Source organism: Pygocentrus nattereri, chromosome 7, assembly GCF_015220715.1.
Source record: "Pygocentrus nattereri isolate fPygNat1 chromosome 7, fPygNat1.pri, whole genome shotgun sequence".
Classification (NCBI taxonomy): Eukaryota; Metazoa; Chordata; class Actinopteri; order Characiformes; family Serrasalmidae; genus Pygocentrus; species Pygocentrus nattereri.
In genome coordinates, this window is record NC_051217.1 from 24,422,054 (window position 1) to 24,440,448 (window position 18,395).

Here is an 18,395-nt window from a genome sequence, read left to right on the forward strand (position 1 = left end):
TGTAGTCGTAGTGTTGAATTTAATAAGTTGCATCTCTCAAGGGTAAAGCTAGCTTCTTATTCAGATTTATGTTCCACCTTAAATAGTGCAGCAGGAACAGTGATGAGAATAAGAAGCTGATTTCAGCATCTCTGAGCAAGTCAGAAACTTGTAGCTGCGTTTCTTCAGCAGAGTTGATCACTGTAATGGTCTTCCTACTGGAGAAAACGGTCCATCCTCTAGAACCCGTACAGAACGCAGCAGCGCGGATCCTCACAGCACCGACACAGAGAGCTCATATCACCCCGTTACACTCTGCACTGACCGCCTGGGTCTGTTAGAGAGAGTTTAAAGCTCTCTGAAGAAGACCTTAAAGCTCCTGAATGTGTGTCTGTTTATGATCTCAGATCTGCAGATTCTGACCTTCAGACACCTTCAGTAAAACAGAGGAAACGTGGAGAGGCTCCTTCAGTTCTTCTGCTTCTAAACTGTGGAGCTCAGTTCAGCTTTTATTAGACAGTCAAGCTCAGAGCTCACTTTAAATAAATATCTGAAAACTCAGCTCTTTAACTCTGAGCTTCAGTAAAACTCTATGTCTCTTTAACTCGGAGCTTTGGTAAAACTCTACGCCTCTTTAACTCAAAGCATCAGTAAAACTCTCCATCTCTTTAACTTGGAGCTTCAGTAAAACTCTCCATCTCTTTAACTTGGAGCTTCAGTAAAACTCTCCATCTCTTTAACTCGGAGCTTCAGTAAAACTCTCCATCTCTTTAACTTGGAGCTTCAGTAAAACTCTACACCTCTTTAACTCGGAGCTTCAGTAAAACTCTACCCCTCTTTAACTCGGAGCTTCAGTAAAACTCTACGTCTCTTTGGTTTTTATCTTTTAATCTGATCTTTTATTGTCTATAATTTTAAAATGATAATTATAGTTTCTTATGTTACTGTTGAGCTTTGTCTCCTGTCTTTAAAGTCGTTTTGAGCTGCCACTGGCATAAAATGTGATCTATGAGCAAAGTTGTTGTTGTTATTATTATTATTATTTTTATTATTATTATTATTATTATTATTATTATTATTGTTGTTGTTGTTATTAATCTCTATTCGCTGTACGAGACTCGGCAAACCAGGGCTGAACCACATGAGGTGAGGGGGCTGGTTTAACCCCTTAATTACTCCAGATTTACACTTGGACATAACATTTTATAGTTTGTCTGAGTGACGGTGTGCTCAAAACACTACTTACCCACTGGGAATTCTCCCGGTCAACCAGTGATCCAGTGATATTCAGACAGAATTGGTCTACTTTGGACAATTTTACTTAAACCAGAGTTTATGACTTGCTCTTGAGTGTCAGTGGATGGAGTGAGATTGACGCTGTACCTGTAATAATGCTGCTTTGGTGTTTGATTGACAGACGGAGGAGAAGAACAGGCAGCTGCAGGAGAGGCTGGAGCTAGCTGAGCAGAAACTTCAGCAGACCATCCGCAAAGCTGAGACGCTCCCGGAGGTGGAGGCGGAGCTTGCTCAGAGAGTCGCCGCCCTCACCAAGGTCAGTGCTGCCTGCGATGCTTTCATTTCAGGGTGGTCTTCAGCACGCCTGCGTGAACGGTCCTACACAGTAACCTCGGCCTTCCTCTCTCTTTGTGTGTGTGTGTGTGTGCGTGCGAGAGAATAAGCGGGCGATACAGGAACTACTAAGAAAAGACACTCAGTCACTCATTGTCCTGTTTTTTGGATCAACTTCTTGGCTTAGCAGCTTTTATTTAACAGCAGAGATCAGGAGCCAAATTTATTTGGCCATATTTTGTGGTTTGTTATAGGAATCAATTTATTTATTACTTGACTTATTTTTATTTAGTCACTTACATTTCAATAAGTAGATATTGGTGGTGTTTAAATTTAGTAGACTTTTAGATATAGCAGTGAATTAAAATCAGTTGTGCACTGAAATTGGCTCATCACTGCTGTCAGATCAAAACCTTATATCTCCATTTTTTGCTGTTTTTCAGTTTTTGATGGCATTTGAAAACGCCTGTTGTCCTTTACATTGTGATTTCATGATGAATAGAGTATAAGAAACAGCCCAAAATGACTTGGTAAAGACGTCTGGTTCCATTGTCTTACATTAAAAGTAAAGTAGGTTTTTTCCTTCTCCTGGAAAGTTACAATTTTGGAAAGGTTTTATTCAGACAACAGTGAAATATACACTCACTGGCCACTTTATTAGGTACATCTGTTCAATTGCTTGTTAACGCAAATCAGCCAGTCACATGGAACTCAATGCATTTAGGCATGTAGACGTGGTCAAGACAACTTGCTGAAGTGCAAACCGAGCATCAGAATGGGGAAGAAAGGTGATTTAAGTGACTTTGAACGTGGCGTGGTTGTTGGTGCCAGACGGGCTGGTCTGAGTATTTCAGAAACTGCTGATCTACTGGGATTTTCACACACAACCATCTCTAGGGTTTACAGAGAACGGTCTGAAAAGGAGAAAATATCCAGTGAGCGGCAGTTGTGTGGACGAAAATGCCTTGTTTATGTGAGAGGTCAGAGGAGAATGGGCAGACTGGTTCGAGATGATAGAAAGGCAACAGTAACTCAAATAACCAACCAAAATCTCTGAGGAACATTTCCAACACCTTGTTGAAAGTCTGCCATGAAGAATTAAGGCAGTTCTGAAGGCAAAAGGGGGTCCAACCTTTTACTAGCAAGGTGTACCTAATAAAGTGGCAGGTGAGTGTAAAGTCAACAGTACATGTAATTTAGACTTTATACATATGACAATACACTGTTTCACACTATTTTTTAATTTTTTGCATACTATAGTGAAAATGTTACACCATTAACATTTAGCCCACACTGCCTTTAAATCATAAAGGTAATTTTGATTGAGAACATACTGTAATTACCTAACTTAGAGCCTGATGTACAGGGTGTTAGTCTTTAGCTCATTACATGCCTAGACAATGATACTTCATTAAACAGGAATTTCAGGAATTGCATTTAGAAAAAAGCTCAGTTGGCTAACATGCAGAGCACACACACACCCGTTGAAGGAATAGTCCAACACTGCTCACAGTGGTAGTGATGGGAACCAGACGTCCCCCTCTAAAAGCTCCTCACAGAAAGTTCCTACATGAAATGGTTCTGAATTCACTGCCTGATGACTGAGACGCTGTTCTATGATAGTTTAGAGAACTTAGGCTCCATTCATGGTGGAGGGAGACCTGCAGGGCGCCAAAATAGTCCCCAAAGAAAACTGATTATTCCTGATTTTCCACTATTTCAGTCATACACATTGTCGCTGTACAAAGGAAAACATTTTGTAAGGGGCTTCCAGCAGTTTTTGAACATTTCTACGTAATTCAGAGGGGTTTGGTGTGAAATGGTTCAGATGTCTTTACAGTGGTGGTGATGGGAACCAGGCATCGCCATGACTACAACACAGATATTTACCATCCAGAACCACCAGAGAACCTGTGCAAGTCTTCTGAGTTTATATAGAATGTTGATGATAGAAAATAGTGGAAAATCTGGAATAGTAAGTTTTCTTTGGGGACTATTTTTCCTTCCTTCCTTCCATTTATGTATCCCTCCACCATAAATGGATTAAAATACATTGCAGGGCAAAACTATATCATAAAACAGCATCTCCATTTTATGTAGTAACTTTCTATGAGGGAGCTTTCAGAGGTGGACGTCTGGTTCTGGTCACCACCACTCTGAATGACTGTTTACATCTAAAGAATTTAATTACGTAGAAATTTTTAAAAAGTGTTGGTGTTCCCTTTTAATTCAGTGCAAGTTAATATAAATACGTTTTATTCCAAGTCCTTTTTGGAGCATTTCTGTTGATCCATTCATCATGAAATTCTCACACAGTGTATATAACGGCTGCTTCAGTGAAAGGATGTAGAAAACAGGGTTTCTGTTTCCGACTGCAGTGCACTCTTTCACATCAGACCACTCTGGAAGACTGTTTACGTCTCAAACGTTCAGTTACACCAGAGTTTGAAAAAATTAGTGGAAGGAATCGCTGAAGGATGGAGTGGTTTGAGGAAAAATGCTGAACTATTCCTTTAACTGTGTCCTTATAAAGTAGATAAGTGTGGGTAAAGAACCTTTTGACCCTAGAAGTGCTGAGATGGTGCTCTGCCCACTGTGACTGCTAGTTCAGCCTTTGGCGAGGACAACTTTACTCTAATTACAGCCACTGTGTGCTGGACAGACCTCTTACAGCGTCGGTCTGCTTATCCTGCTGCCTTTTTTCTTCTGGAGCGTCACTTATTCCCAGCCTCAGCCTCATTCTCCCACACTGTCTCCTGATACTGTATGTATTTGTCCATTTGTGGCTACAGTTACAGCTTCAACGTGCCAGTTCTTCATTGTTGCTGTTATTGCACAAGCCAGAGTTGCTCCGGCCTGTGCAGACTCCGTAATGAGGAGTCATTTCCCGCTCTGTCTGTACTCTGTGCTTCTCTGCTCGTAAAGATTGAGCAATACGCAGATTTAGGAGGCCCTGCTGGTTGTCCACTCGTCTAAATGAAACCCAAATGCTGTAGGTTTGACGATGAACCATAAGCCCTGAGTGCAGACCCAGCATTCCCCAACAAACAGCAACAAATACCAGCGTTCTTCAGATGGCAGCTTTCTTGAACAGACACTAGCGTTGTCTGGTATTTTCCAACATTCTCTGACAATAAATCCAAACACTGGGTGGCTGTGCCAGGCTTGTGTTTGGCTGTTAAAAGTTTATGAAACGTTATGCCTCCTTTCACTTTGGTTTGTTTGGCTTGTCAGTTCTTTACTGCATTTTCTGAGGACAAACTGCCAATGTTTGTTGGAGAATGGTGGTGTTGTAAGGAGATTGGTGGTGAGTTCGTCAGGTGAAGAATGTTGATGTTATTTGGTGTTGGTGAATGTTGATTTGGTCTGTGAATAATTATTCAAGATTGTGGGTGTTTGTTGGAGATTGGTGTTTGATGAGGAATGGTGTTTAGAAAAGAATGGTGGTGATGGAGGCTGGTGGTGTTGTAAGGAGAATGGTGGTGTTGTAAGGAGAATGGTGTTTGATGAATGGTGTTTGGAAAATGGTGATGGCGATTGGTGGTATTTGGATAAGCATGATGGTGTTGTAAGGAGAGTGATGGTGTTCGAGGGAGATTGGTGGTAAGTTGATGTCAGGTGAAGAATGTTGATGTTATTTGGTGTTTGTTTGAGAATGTTGATTTGGTCTGTGAATAAATATTCAAGAATGTGGGTGTTTTTTTGGAGAATGTTGGTGTTTGATAGAAAGTGATGAAAAATTTAATGAAAAATGGTGAATGTTTGGTGGAAAATGTTGGTTTGGTGTTGATGTTTGGTGGAGAAGGATGGTGTTTAGTGAAGAATGATGGAAAATGGTGTTTTGGTGGAGAATGTTGTTTTCCTTAAGAATGTTGGAGAATTGTAAAGTTTGTCAGAGTGGGTTAGTGTTTGATGGATGTGAATGGTGATGTTTTGTGGAGAATGGAGTTAGAGAATATATGGTTGAATATTGATTTGTGGAGAATAATGGAAAATGTTGAATGGTCTTTGAAGAATATTTGACAGAGGATGTTTTTAGAATATTAGTGATTCGATTGTTAATGTTGATGGGGAATGTGTAGAACAATGTTGGTGTTTGGTGGAGAATATTTGTGTTTGCTGGAGAATGCTGGTGTTTGCTGGAGAATGTTGGAGAATGTTGGTGTTTGCTGGAGAATGTTGGAGAATGTTGGTGTTTGCTGGAGAATGTTGGTGTTTGCTGGAGAATGTTGGAGAATGTTGGTGTTTGCTGGAGAATGTTGGAGAATGTTGGTCTTTGCTGGAGAATGTTGGTCTTTGCTGGAGAATGTTGGTCTTTGCTGGAGAATGTTGGTGTTTGCTGGAGAATGTTGGAGAATGTTGGTGTTTGCTGGAGAATGTTGGTGTTTGCTGGAGAATGTTGGTGTTCGCTGGCGAGTGCTGGTGTTGGATGGTGAGTGTTTGGTTCTGCTGGGCTTTAAGCTCCTAAGGTTTTCCATTTCCTGTGCAGCTCTGTGGGCTTTGCAGTCGTTTTCTGTTGATGTCCTTTCCTGTAGCATGTTGAGGTCTCAGTGGTCCCACACTTTGCTGTCCTCTCCACTTTGATCTTTCTCAGAGGCCTGCAGTTTCTCTGAAGTTATTCCTGTTGTTAACTGGCTGTAGCTGTAAACCGCAGCTCCTGTGTTCCCCCTCTGCTGTAGTGTGTGCTGCTTTTCCTTAAACAGACCTGACTGTAGTGTTAATGAGTGTGTGGTGTTGTGAGTGAAGCTGTAGTGATGATCTTTACTGTGCTGTATGTTCCTGTTTCTCCTCCTAACTGCTGCTTCTGTTTCTCTGTGTGCAGCCCTGTTTCTCAGCCTCTCACCCTTATACACTAAACTCTCTCTCTCTCTCTCTCTCTCTCTCTCTCTCTCTCTCTCTCTCTCTCTCTCCCTCTCCCTCTCCCTCTCCCTCTCCCTCTCTCTCTCTCTCTCTCTCCCTCTCTCTCCCTCTCCCTCTCTGCTGGTCTGATATCTGTAGTCTGACCGTTCAGTGTGCGCTGGCTCTAAGGACATTAAGGAGACTAAAGCTCAGAGGAAGGTACACGACACTCAGGATTGAGAGAAAGAATCCAAGAAACCCATTTTGTCTTCTTTCTCATCTGCCTGCTCCCCCCACCCCTCCCCTCTGTGGCTGTTTCATTAGCCCCAACACCCCCCCCCGAAATAATGCATCCTAATCAACACAGGAAGTGTGCCAGCTCCCTGGCACTGAGTGGAGCAGGAGAGGCCGTCTGTGTGCAGATTTACCGATATCACCGTCTCCACATTGTCTCTGAAATTGTGTTAAGACAGCAGGAGCTGTCAGAATAAAAGTGTTTAAATAATCGTCGAACACGATAGAAAACATGGGGTTGACCGTTCAGCGCCTCTGCTCCTCCTCGTGTCCCTAACGAGGCATCATCACATTACGAAGCCAGATCAAGTCCAGTAGAGTGTCGAGTTTTCAGTGAGCATCTCTTCCTTGAATATAAATAAAAAACATCTCCTGGGGTTTTAAGGCCTGAATACTGCCCAGTCCTGCTGTGTGCGGAGCTGTTGTCTCTGCATGTGCAGTTCTAGTCAGAGCCCCTGACTCAGAGATTCATCCTGAACCCGTCTGTGCTCCGTGCATCTGGAGAAACCTGTTGAATTCGCAGCAAACAATGCAGTGTGTTGTTTTCAGTTGTAGTTGGTGGGAGCTGTGCTTCAACCCATTCTGTTCTGCTATTGGTGGACTTTTAGTGGCATCATTCACCTGTTGGTGCATTGTAGCTGTGTCGTTCTCCTATTGGAGAATTTCGAGCCGTGCTGTTCTCCTGTTGGTGGATTTTGAGCCGTGCCATTCTCCTATTGGATTTTGTGCTGTGCAGCCTCTGAAGTCAGAGATTTTTGATCCAAGTTCATTTGGCAGTTTTCTGAACGCAGCTTTAATCTTATGGCCTTTAAAGAGCTGAAGTATCTCTGCAGACAGACCCTGCCAGGTCAGCGTTAGAGGCAGTTCCAGCAGCCTCTGCTCAGCGTCTGGTTTTCATCTGGAGAGCAGTGGTTTTATTTTGGACTTCAGCAGAGATGAGCAGTTTTCCCACAATCCTCTCTGAACATATGAAGGATAGAGAAGTGAAATGTAGGGGTGGGCAATGCGGCCACCTTATCACAGGATAATTTTCCTGTTGCTCTGAACAGTTTTAACTGTGAAGTAAAGCCTTTTTGGGTCTAATATACAAAACAGCCAGTGTAAAAAAAAAAAAAAAAAATCTGGTCAGGCATGACATACTGACCACCTCCTTGTTTCTACGCTCATTGTACATTTTCTCAGCTCCACTTACTGTATAGCTGCACTTTGTAGTTCCACAGTTACAGACTATAGTCCATCTGTTTCTCTGATACTTTGTTACCCTGTTCTTCAGTGGTCAGGACCCCATGGACCCTCACAGAGCAGGTACTATTTGGGTGGTGGATCATTCTCAGTGCTGCAGTAACGCTGACGAGGTGGTGGTGTGTTAGTGTGTGTTGTGCTGGTCTGAGTGGATCAGACACAGCAGTGCTGCTGGAGTTTTTAAACACCTCAGTGTCGCCGCTGGACTGAGAATAGTCCACAAACCGAAAATGTCCAGCCAACAGCGTCCTGTGACCAATGATGAAGGACTAGAGGATGACCAACACAAACTGTGGAGCAGCAGATGAGCTATCGTCTCTGACTTTACATAGGTAGGAGTGTCTAATAGAGTGGACTGGGAGTGGACACAGTGTTTAAAAACTCCAGCAGCACTGCTGTGTCTGATCCACTCATACCAGCGCAGCACACACTAACATATCAGTGTAACTGCAGTGCTGAGAATGATCCACCACCCAAATAGTACCTGCTCTGTGAGGGTCCATGGGGGTCCTGACCACTGAAGAACAGGGTAACAAAGTATCAGAGAAACAGATGGACTACAGTCTGTAACTGTAGAACTACAAAGTGAAACTATACAGTAAGTGGAGCTGATAAAATGACAATGACCATAGAAACAAGGAGGTGGTCAGAATGTTGAGCCTGATTGGTGTATTTGTATAAGAGAACATAAAGGAAAGTTTGTGACAGCTGTCTCTCAGGTTTATGCTGTTGTGAGTAAACAGCTAGAGAGGGAACAACACAGCGCCACCTAGTGTACTGATATATAAATGGTTCAAAACTTAAGCCTTTGTTGAATTGAGGCGCAGAACAGAATCATTATCCGTTAAACACACGTTCTGAATAAAAGTATTCTTATGAAATGTGAGGAATTTCACCCCCTTGTCCTGTGGGTTCCACACATTCCGGAGTGCTCAGCACGGATGCCTCACTCACTCCTGTTTTCTCCCCAAGCTTTGTCCTTGTTTTAGTTTCTGGGCTGCTGCCTGAGCGCTGCTGCTTGTTGCATGACGCTTTTATTTATGTTCTCTGGCTGGACGTACGTCAGGGTGCTTTTTTCGGTGTGTTGAATGTCTGTTGTGTTTATTTAACTGTTTGCCTGCACTGAAAAATCAGATGTACAGTTTTCTCTGATCCTAACCCCCCAGATGTCATTCACCAGCCAAGACTGAAGTATTTAACATGGTTAAAAGCAGTAGTAGCAGCAGTTAGAGGTTCACCAGTTGTGACTGATCTTGGTTTCTTTACAGAAATATTGGCCTGTTTTTATTCGTCCTTCTTTAAACCTGAAGCTCATGCTCTGTGAACACATGAAACACTAGTCTAGTGCATGTGCAGTACTTTAGTTTGGCTGAAGTTTCAACAAAAATAACAGAGTGAAATGGTTCAGACGTCTTTACAGTGGTGGTGATAGGAACCAGGCGTCGCCATGACTACAACACAGATATAGACTTTTTATCTACTATCCAGAACCACCAGAGAACCTACACGAGTCTTCTGAGTTTATATGGAATGTTGAGGATGGAAAATAGTGGAAAATCTGGAATAATAAGTTTTCTTTGGGGACTATTTTGCCGCACAGCGCCCTGCATGTCTCCCTCCACCATGAATGGAGTTTAAGTTCTCCAAACTATCATAAAACAGTGTCTCAGTCATCAGGCAGTGAATTCAGAACCATTTCATGTAGGAATTTTCTGTGAGGAGCTTTTAGAGGGGGACGTCTGGTTCCTATCACCACCACTGTGAGCAGTTCTGACTCGGTAAGTTTCTCTTGAACAGAGCGTCTCGCTCCAAACTGCTCAGAACTGCTCTGTTTACATCTGAACCGTTTAATTATGCAGGGATTTTGGAAAATCAACTGAATTCCCCTTTAAATAAACCCCAGTTGCCTGGATAAATGCATATGCATGAAATAAAGCTGAAAGTAAAGGAGCAACTTCAGGCGTTAAAGGTATCTTGGCTGATTGACCACATTTTGGCAAAACTGGAGGAGAAACTGAGTAGATCAGATTTTTGAAGCATGCTTTGTTGTTTGGAGGAGTTTTAAGTCTAATTTGGCTGTTTTTGTGCCTCCAGGCTGAGGAGAGACACGGCAATGTGGAGGAACGTCTGCGGCAGATGGAAGCTCAGCTGGAGGAGAAGAACCAGGAGCTGCTCAGGGTGAGGAAGTTCAACCCTCCTGTCAGTCAGACTGCGCTGGGGTCAGAGGCTCTGACATAACATCCTCATGTTTGTTAGATACAGATTTAGAGTCTGCAGTCTGCTTACTTTCCCACACGTCCCCTTTAACCTTTTAACCTCTGAGGGTCTGTAAATCCTTCGCTCTTCAAATTACAGAACTTGTACACAGGTTTAAAGTGCACTCTTCAACATAAGTGAGAAATCAGAGCCCAAAAGGGAAACACGACAAATAATGGCTTCCACCTTGAAAAAAATGAAATAATAAACAACTTTTTTTTTTGGGGGGGGGGTGGCTTGCTATGATACCTAAAAATGAATAATTCAGAATGAACCTTAGTTATGTAATGAAATAGTAATATTTTCCAATTTAAGCCACTAATTTCCATTACTGCTATTTATTTACATTAAACTTGTAAATAACTTTTTAAATGTATTTATTCATATTTTGGTGCTGCTGCCTGCACACTGCTTCTTGTTGCATGGCACTTTTATATATGTTCTCTGGATGGTTTTCTCCGGGAGCTTTTTTATTTTTAGCAAGTTTAATTTCTTGAACTTAAAAATAACCAGAATTATTTAATCGCATTTAAATTGTAGCAGTAATAGTAACGTTTTCTGATTTAAGTGACCAAATTTACATTAACAGAGTAAGATTTACAGATAAACTTGTAAATATTTATTTATTTATTATTTGTTTATTTATTTATTTTTTTGGTGGTTAGATACTTCATTGATCCCGAAGGAAATTTGGCAGTTATTTATTTTTGGCCACTGAGCTGTTGATTTATGTTTTTATTTTTTATTCGTGGAGGGTAACATTTTGCTGTTTTGGTCAAAAGATAAATAAATATGCGTAATAAGGCATAACTTTTAAATAAATAAATAAATAATTTCCCAGAATATTTTCCAATTGAATCTAAATTAAATGAACAGCTAGAATGAATATGTTGTATTCATGTCCTTTTAAGAGCTGCTCCAACGAGTGGCTCTTTAAAGAACCGTTTCAGAGCACGTGTGAGTGTGAAGAACCTTTTATAGACATTTGAAGAACCTCCACATAACAAAAAAAGATTCTAAACCAGTTTTTTCTTCTTTGTAGAAACATTTAATGGTGCACTCTTAGCAAAAAGGGTTCTGTGAATTGTAACTATAGTGGAACCTTTTTTGTTCTATGTAGTACCTTTATTTCTTTAATGAAATGTATACAGCAGGTTCTTTATAGAGAAGGACCAGTTACCCCTACGAAGAATCATTTGTGAACTGTGAATGGTTCTTTGAGTCATTATAGTTCTATGTAAAACCAGTACCTTTACTGAAGAACCCTTAAAGAACTGCTTTATTCCTGAATAATGAGTAACTGAAGAGTAGCAGTGTGTGGGGTTGAGTGGTCTGTAATGAGGAATGTGTGCGTCTGATGTTTGAAGGCCCGTCAGCGGGAGAAGATGAACGAGGAGCACAACAAACGTCTGTCTGAGACGGTGGACAAACTTCTGTCGGAGTCCAACGAGAGGCTGCAGCTCCACCTGAAGGAGAGGATGGCGGCCCTGGAGGACAAGGTACCTCTGGAGCTCCAGGCCACAGCACTCACACAGCAGTTTATGGCCGTCGCTGATGATTGTATTATTAATGAACGGCTTACGTGACCAATGACGAACTGTGCAGAGCCTTACAGTGAATCCAACATACAGGAAAACATAAACCAGGAATTCTTAGCACGGAAAAACCAGCATGCAACTAGTTACATGTGAGTTGCATGCAACTGAGTTTCTATGCAGCTTGAGTTACACAGAGTAAAGCTCTGCAGTGTCTTGCTGTTAATTTTCAGCATTGTTTGTGGGAGCGGACGGGAAACCAGCCCACTGCATGCGGGTGCGGGATGAAACATGCATGAAGAGAAATCCCACAAATTAATGAGCAGCCAAGATAAACATATACACCTCCTTGTTTCTACGCTCATTGTCCATTTTATCAGCTCCACTTACTGTATAGCTGCACTTTGTAGTTCTACATTTACAGACTGTAGTCCATCTGTGTCTCTGATACTTTGTTATCCTGTTCTTCAGTGGTCAGGACCCCCATGGACCCTTACAGAGCAGGTACTATTTGGGTGGTGGATCATTCTCAGCACTGCAGTGACACTGACATGGTGGTGGTGTTGTTAGTGTGTGTTGTGCTGGTCTGAGTGGATCAGACACAGCAGAGCTGCTGGAGTTTTTCAACACTGTGTCCACTCACTGTCCACTCTATTAGACACTCCTACCTCGTCGGTCCACCTTGTAGATGTAAAGTCAGACATGATAGCTCATCTGCTGCTGCACAGTTTGTCCTGGTCATCCTCCAGTCATTCAGTGGTCACAGGATGCTGCCCACAGGACACTGTTGGCTGGATATTTTTGGTTGGTGGACTATTCTCAGTCCAGCAGCGGTGTTTAAAACTCCAGCAGCACTGCTGTCTGATCCACTCAGACCAGCACAACACACATGAACACTCCACCACCACATCACTGTTACTGCAGTGCTGAGAATGATCCACCACCCAAATAGTACCTGCTCTATGAGGGTCCATGGGGGTCCTGACCACTGAAGAACAGGTTAACAGAATATCAGAGAAACAGATGGACTACAGTCTGTAACTGTAGAACTACAAAGTGCAGCTAAACAATAAGTGGAGCTGATAAAATGGACAATGAGTGTAGAAACAAGGTCATAATGTTAAGCCTGACCGGTTTGGTTTTTGATCCATTCTCTGTAAGTAGTCGTTCTGATTGTGTTCGTCTTGTGGTTAACGCGCTGTGACTTTATTGCTGAACGCAGCTTTTCTGTAATTATTCCTGTCTTTTGATTCCCAGAGGTGGCTAGTTAAACTAGCTGTGTACAGAAACATTTCTGTAGAGAAACACATGCAGGTTTGCTGTCATGGTTCAGGAGAAATGAAAAGTCACTAAGGTTTTAGGAGGATCTGTCTTTCAGCCGTCCAGTGAACCATCTTCTGTTTTATTTTCTTGTCCTTGAGCTGAAATCAGTCATGTGGAATGATGTGTGACTTGATTACATTGTGTGTTATCAGTGTTTTGATTGGCGGGTTCATGGTACTTGCAACTGTTGCGGCTGAATTTCAAGGTTTCAAGGATGCTTTGTTATGCTACTGAAATAAAATTTAGTTTTGTGTAAGTTTCTCCAGGCGACGACAGTCAAAGATTATTCTATCAACATAAATTATTAATATCTTGTTGCAGTGGTGGACAGAAACTGAGTAAATGTAATTAGTTTCTGTACTTAAATAGTTTTTTCATGTATCTGTACTGAAGCTTTTCCACTCTGGGCGACTTTTTACTTTCACTCCACTACATTTCAAAGTCTAATATCTGAGTTTTTCCTCCACTACATTTTGAGAAATCTGTCGTTCCTTTTGGTTTCTGTGTGTATAAAAACTTAACATGTCAAAACGTCACTTTGTTTAGAGCTTGTTTTGACCTGTTGGTCATACCGACCCAGTGCAGCACACGGTTCAACGTCAGAGCAGCAGCGTAAAATTTTGGGAGAGTCTGTTCAACATAAATGATGAACTAACCTAACTTTGTGTAAATAGAGCACAATATAGAAATATGTCCACATATGCAGTCGTGACTGACGCGGCTTTTTTCTGAATTTATACAAACACCATTTCATTTTATAGTAAATTAGTTTGGGCTGGTTTATGTTTATGAGACCTACAGATCAACATAGTAAAGGAGCTCATTTGTGATCCTGAGTTTAAAGCCAGTTTTTATTAAACTTAAACTTGGAACTAAGTTGTAAATAAATCTTAAACTGAAACTTTGCTCGTGTGTAAAAAGTGATTTCAGAGCCACTCGGTTCTCCCTGATGGAAACTGTTTACCTTCAGTGTTTTGTGCTTATGATCATTTTAATAGACGTCAGCGTCACTAATTAATGACGTTCTATTAAAAGACTGGTTTACCAAGAGAGACACTGGAGGATTTTCACCTGAAATGAGCTCATGAAGCGAGTCTTGTTATAAAAATGATAACAGGACATCAGAGCCAGAATTAATCTTTTAGTACTTTTACTTTCGATACTTCAGTACATTTGAAGGGAAATACTTCAGTACTTTTACTCAAGTGGAGGTCTAAAGGGAGGAACTTCTACTTTTACTGGAGTAATATTTTACCTTGGGTGTCTCTTTAACTCAGGTACATGGTTTGTGTACTTTATCCACCACTGATTAAAACATAGTTCAGCTGATGTGAGCAGTCATGTGTCTGTAAATTGAGTATTTTATAGCTTTGACTCAGATGTAACCATCTATTTTGTTATACTTTTCCCCATCTGTGTGTTCAATCACGCGTATTAGCTTTAGAGCTGGTTGGTTCTGTGTATTCAATGGAGTCTGCTGCTGTTGTTGATAATGAAAGCTGCTGCTGACAGTGTTCAAGCTTGGATAATCAGCCTTTCCTGCAGTGTTGTGGCCTTTGAAACAAAACCATCTACCACATTTGTTGGCTTATGCCGTGAGAACCGGCACCCTAAAAGCAGTTTTTCATGATTGTTTTAAAGATTAAACTTCATCTGTAACTTTCAAGCTGTAATTGCGTTTTTCTCACGCATTCCTCTCATTTTTATGTGCTGTTATATTTAGAACGCCCTCATCCGTGAGCTGGATCACACAAAGAAGCTGATCGAGGAGGCTCACCACGACAAAGTAGGTGGATTTATGTGTTTGTCCGTAATTGAGCCCTCCGCCGGAATGATCATCTGTGGCGTCGTCTCATGCCCTGTGTTTGAAATATAATAAAAGAAATAAATAAATAAAGCATACTTTGGCTTTTTAGTGCAAGAGGCTGAAAAAAATAAACACAAGAAAAAAACAAGATGGAAAGGTTGATGTGTGGTCTTTCGTCAGAGGGGCTCAGTAGTGCAGAGCTCTTAGGAAGAAATAAACTTGCTTTCAGGAATTGTTTGCCATCTGAGTTTCAGCTCTGTGTTGAATTTGATGTGTACAGGAGCAGCTGCTGATCCAGATGGAGACGATGCGATCGGAGAGCGAGCAGGACCGCAGCAGGAGTAACTCCATCCTGCATCAGGGGTGAGATTCTCAGACATTGTCATTAGAGAACCAGACAGTTCCACTTTATATTAAGTTGCTCTAATAACTGTGTAGATACACATCAATAACATGTTTAACACTGTAACTACTGATGGTTTAATCATTGTTACGTATGGATTACAGCAGTACAGCCTGTGTAATTACACATGTATATTAACTTCTGTTTTGCCTCCTGTAATTACACAAGCATATTTAAAGTTAACAATTTAAATCTGCATAATCATGTTTTCAAACTAGCTGATGCCAGTTTGACAGCCTTAAAAAGATTGATTATTTTCCCATGCTAAACTATTTGTGATAATTCTGGTAAATCCTTCCACTGATTGCTTGTCTTGTTTGCAGGAGGTCTCACATGGGCAGCACTCCAGACTTCAGGTACCCAGTATCTGCATCCTCCATGATGGATAGCCATTCTGACCATTACAGCAGCGCCCTGGTGCTCAGACGGCCCCAGAAGGGTCGGGCTGCTGCTTTACGAGACGAACCCTCCAAGGTGATCAAAGCTGACTATCTACATTTAGAGTCGGTTATTCATTCAGCCTAATGAGAAACTGTAGAACAGACTCGGTTTATAACACAGTACCTACATTTAGAGTCGGTTATTCATTCAGCCTAATAAGAAACTGTAGAACAGACTCAGTTTATATCACAGTACCTACATTTAGAGTCAGCTATTCATTCAGCCTAATGAGAAACTAGAACAGACTCAGTTTATATCACAATACCTACATTTAGAGCCAGTTATTCATTCAGTCTAATGAGAAACTGTAGAACAGACTCGGTTTATATCACAATACCTACATTTAGAGCCAGTTATTCTCTCTGTGTTAGTGTACATGTAGTGATATAAACTGAGTTATGTGCTTAATGTTGCTTTTTAGATTAATTTAAAACATATATTTCACAGATTTTTCTCTCTTTCCTTTCACTTTCTTTCTTTCCGCTTCCGCTGTGGACTTCAGAGGCATGTAAGTGGAGTGTTGCAGATGCTGGTTCATCTAAATTTGTATGTTATGAAGTTTGTCTTGTAGTTTGTGGTTATCGAAGCATGACGTCTTTGATGAAGCTTCTAGTGCTGCTCTGTAGGCGACCCTGCCCGTCTGCTGTGACACCAGAGGAGGGGAAAGTTCAGCTCCTCACTTCTGGGCTTTAGTTACATTTATGGATCATACACCTTCAAAGAGGGGGGGGCAGTTATTTATTATCACCCACCCCTAATTCTTCAGTGATATGAAGCTGAAGTCAGATGTGTCTGTGTGTGTGTGTTCGCATAAATCTTATAAAGCTTATATGCATAAAGCTTAAAAACTGAAGTTAGCTTCTTCTTTTATTTTCTGTTCCACCTTAAATGGTGCAGCAGTTACATTCCAGCACCTTATTCGTAGAGTAAATTTGCACATACAACAGGAGAATTTGAAGACGTCCATTTTATCTCAATAAATCCTCTTTAATCATGAAACATCTTAAACTTTGATTTGGAGATGTTTAACGAACAGCGTCTCACTGGCTCATCAAACGCTGCGTCACCAACCACACACCTCTATACTTCACCTTTTACACTTAAAGCTACAGTTCTGGTGGCCCAACACTGTTTTCCACACTATCTATTGAGCGAGTGTGCAGCTTGCGACACAGAAGAAGTAACACAGCACTGTCATTTTGGTATCACTACAGCAACAAATCAAATAAAATGAAGGCAATGCACTCAGAATCAAAACTATTGATTAAAATGGTCACTTGAGCTTTAAGCAGAAATGGGTTTTACTGCCTTGTCTAGATCAGTTATCGGTTTGGCTTCAGCCACTGTGTTGCCAGAGTTGCCCACAGTGGTGGCTGTGCGATTGCATGAGTTTACTGGAATACTCACTTTATCGTGGTGCAGTCTGCATGCCCAAATCATACCAAACTTGAGTGGTTCGGTATTACACTTAATTCTGAGGTTTCTGATGCTGTATAACTCGTTATCTATAAACATGGGTGGAACATTAGCTTAGCTGAATACAGAGACATTTGATTTTTCACGTAACTGTACGTTTAAGTCCCATCTATCCTTAAAGCTCTTTCCTTTCCCTCCGTCTCGCTCTCTGTAGGTGCAGACTCTCAACGAGCAAGAGTGGGAGCGTGTCCAGCAGGCCAACGTTCTAGCTAAAGTCGCGTACGCGTTCGAGAGTGACATGGACATGTCTGATATGGAGGACGACCGAGAGACGATCTTCAGCTCAGTGGACCTGCTGTCCCCTGCCGGACAGGCAGACGCACAGACGCTCGCACTGATGCTGCAGGAGCAACTGGACGCCATAAACAATGAGATCAGGTACAGCTCATGGACCGACTGTGTTCTTGCTGTTGTGAGTGAACGGCTAGACTTCTCTGTCCTGTCTAGAGAGCAGACACACAGCGCCACCTGCTGTACTAAAGCAGTAAAAATTGAAGCCTCTGATATTCAAGCCTGAAACAGGCGCAGATGCTTTGATCTATGTGGACGAGGTTTGACGCGTAGCTGCGGTCAAATGTCACTATGAATTTTGTAACACAACCCATTCTGAGCTATAACGGCAGCCAAGCCTGTCCAAGGGGTCTTTTTGTGCCAGCTTGTTTTCTCAACTGACACAGCAGACGAGCAGTCAAGTCTCACACAAAGACGGCTCACGTTATCCTAAAAAATATGATGGTTTATCGTCTTTTCGTTCCAGCAGACGAAGTGAACCAGTTCACTCTCTTCTACTGTCCACGTTTCTGTTGGAATAAAAGTAGATGCTCTCTGATTCGTCCTCTGTCACCCCCTTCAGTACTGAGTGTTTTAACTGCCACAGTAACATTTGCGTTTGTATACTTGCGATGTTTCTGGCCTAATACTGGATTGAGCAGGACACCACAAGCATTTTATCAGAAATCCTGTTTATTGATGAGGCTAAAAAAGTACTCTAGAAGAGCATGACATCCTCGATTTGGCTGCTCATTGTTGGGGAGTAAAAATGCATCCGTGGATCAGTTTTGGAATGGGTGAATTTTAGGAGTGGACGATATTGCAAAAATGTGATATCACAATACTTTAAGAAGTTTTCACAATACTCGGTAAGTCAGTGTTTATTTATGATCTGAAAACATTTAAAGAAACACTGTCAAAAACTATGAATAGAAAGATTAATAGCCAACATTTCTCAAGC

General features: G+C 41.6%; 1 protein-coding gene across 20 annotated transcripts in view; it reads left to right on the forward strand.

Annotated features, from left to right (window-relative positions):
* Positions 1-18,395, forward strand: part of ppfia1 (PTPRF interacting protein alpha 1) — a 115,636-nt gene that overhangs the window by 59,668 nt on the left and 37,573 nt on the right. For 12 of the 20 annotated variants that reach the window (XM_017719530.2, XM_037539834.1, XM_037539838.1 and 9 more), the window contains 9 exons: positions 1,397-1,531; positions 6,547-6,606; positions 10,018-10,101; positions 11,547-11,678; positions 14,761-14,823; positions 15,125-15,207; positions 15,571-15,721; positions 16,191-16,196; positions 17,319-17,542. In XM_017719530.2, coding sequence (XP_017575019.1) covers positions 1,397-1,531; positions 6,547-6,606; positions 10,018-10,101; positions 11,547-11,678; positions 14,761-14,823; positions 15,125-15,207; positions 15,571-15,721; positions 16,191-16,196; positions 17,319-17,542 — 938 coding nt within the window. The remainder of the gene's footprint in view (positions 1-1,396; positions 1,532-6,546; positions 6,607-10,017; positions 10,102-11,546; positions 11,679-14,760; positions 14,824-15,124; positions 15,208-15,570; positions 15,722-16,190; positions 16,197-17,318; positions 17,543-18,395) is intronic. The other 8 variants (XM_017719538.2, XM_037539839.1, XM_017719543.2 and 5 more) reach the window with 3 other exon arrangements.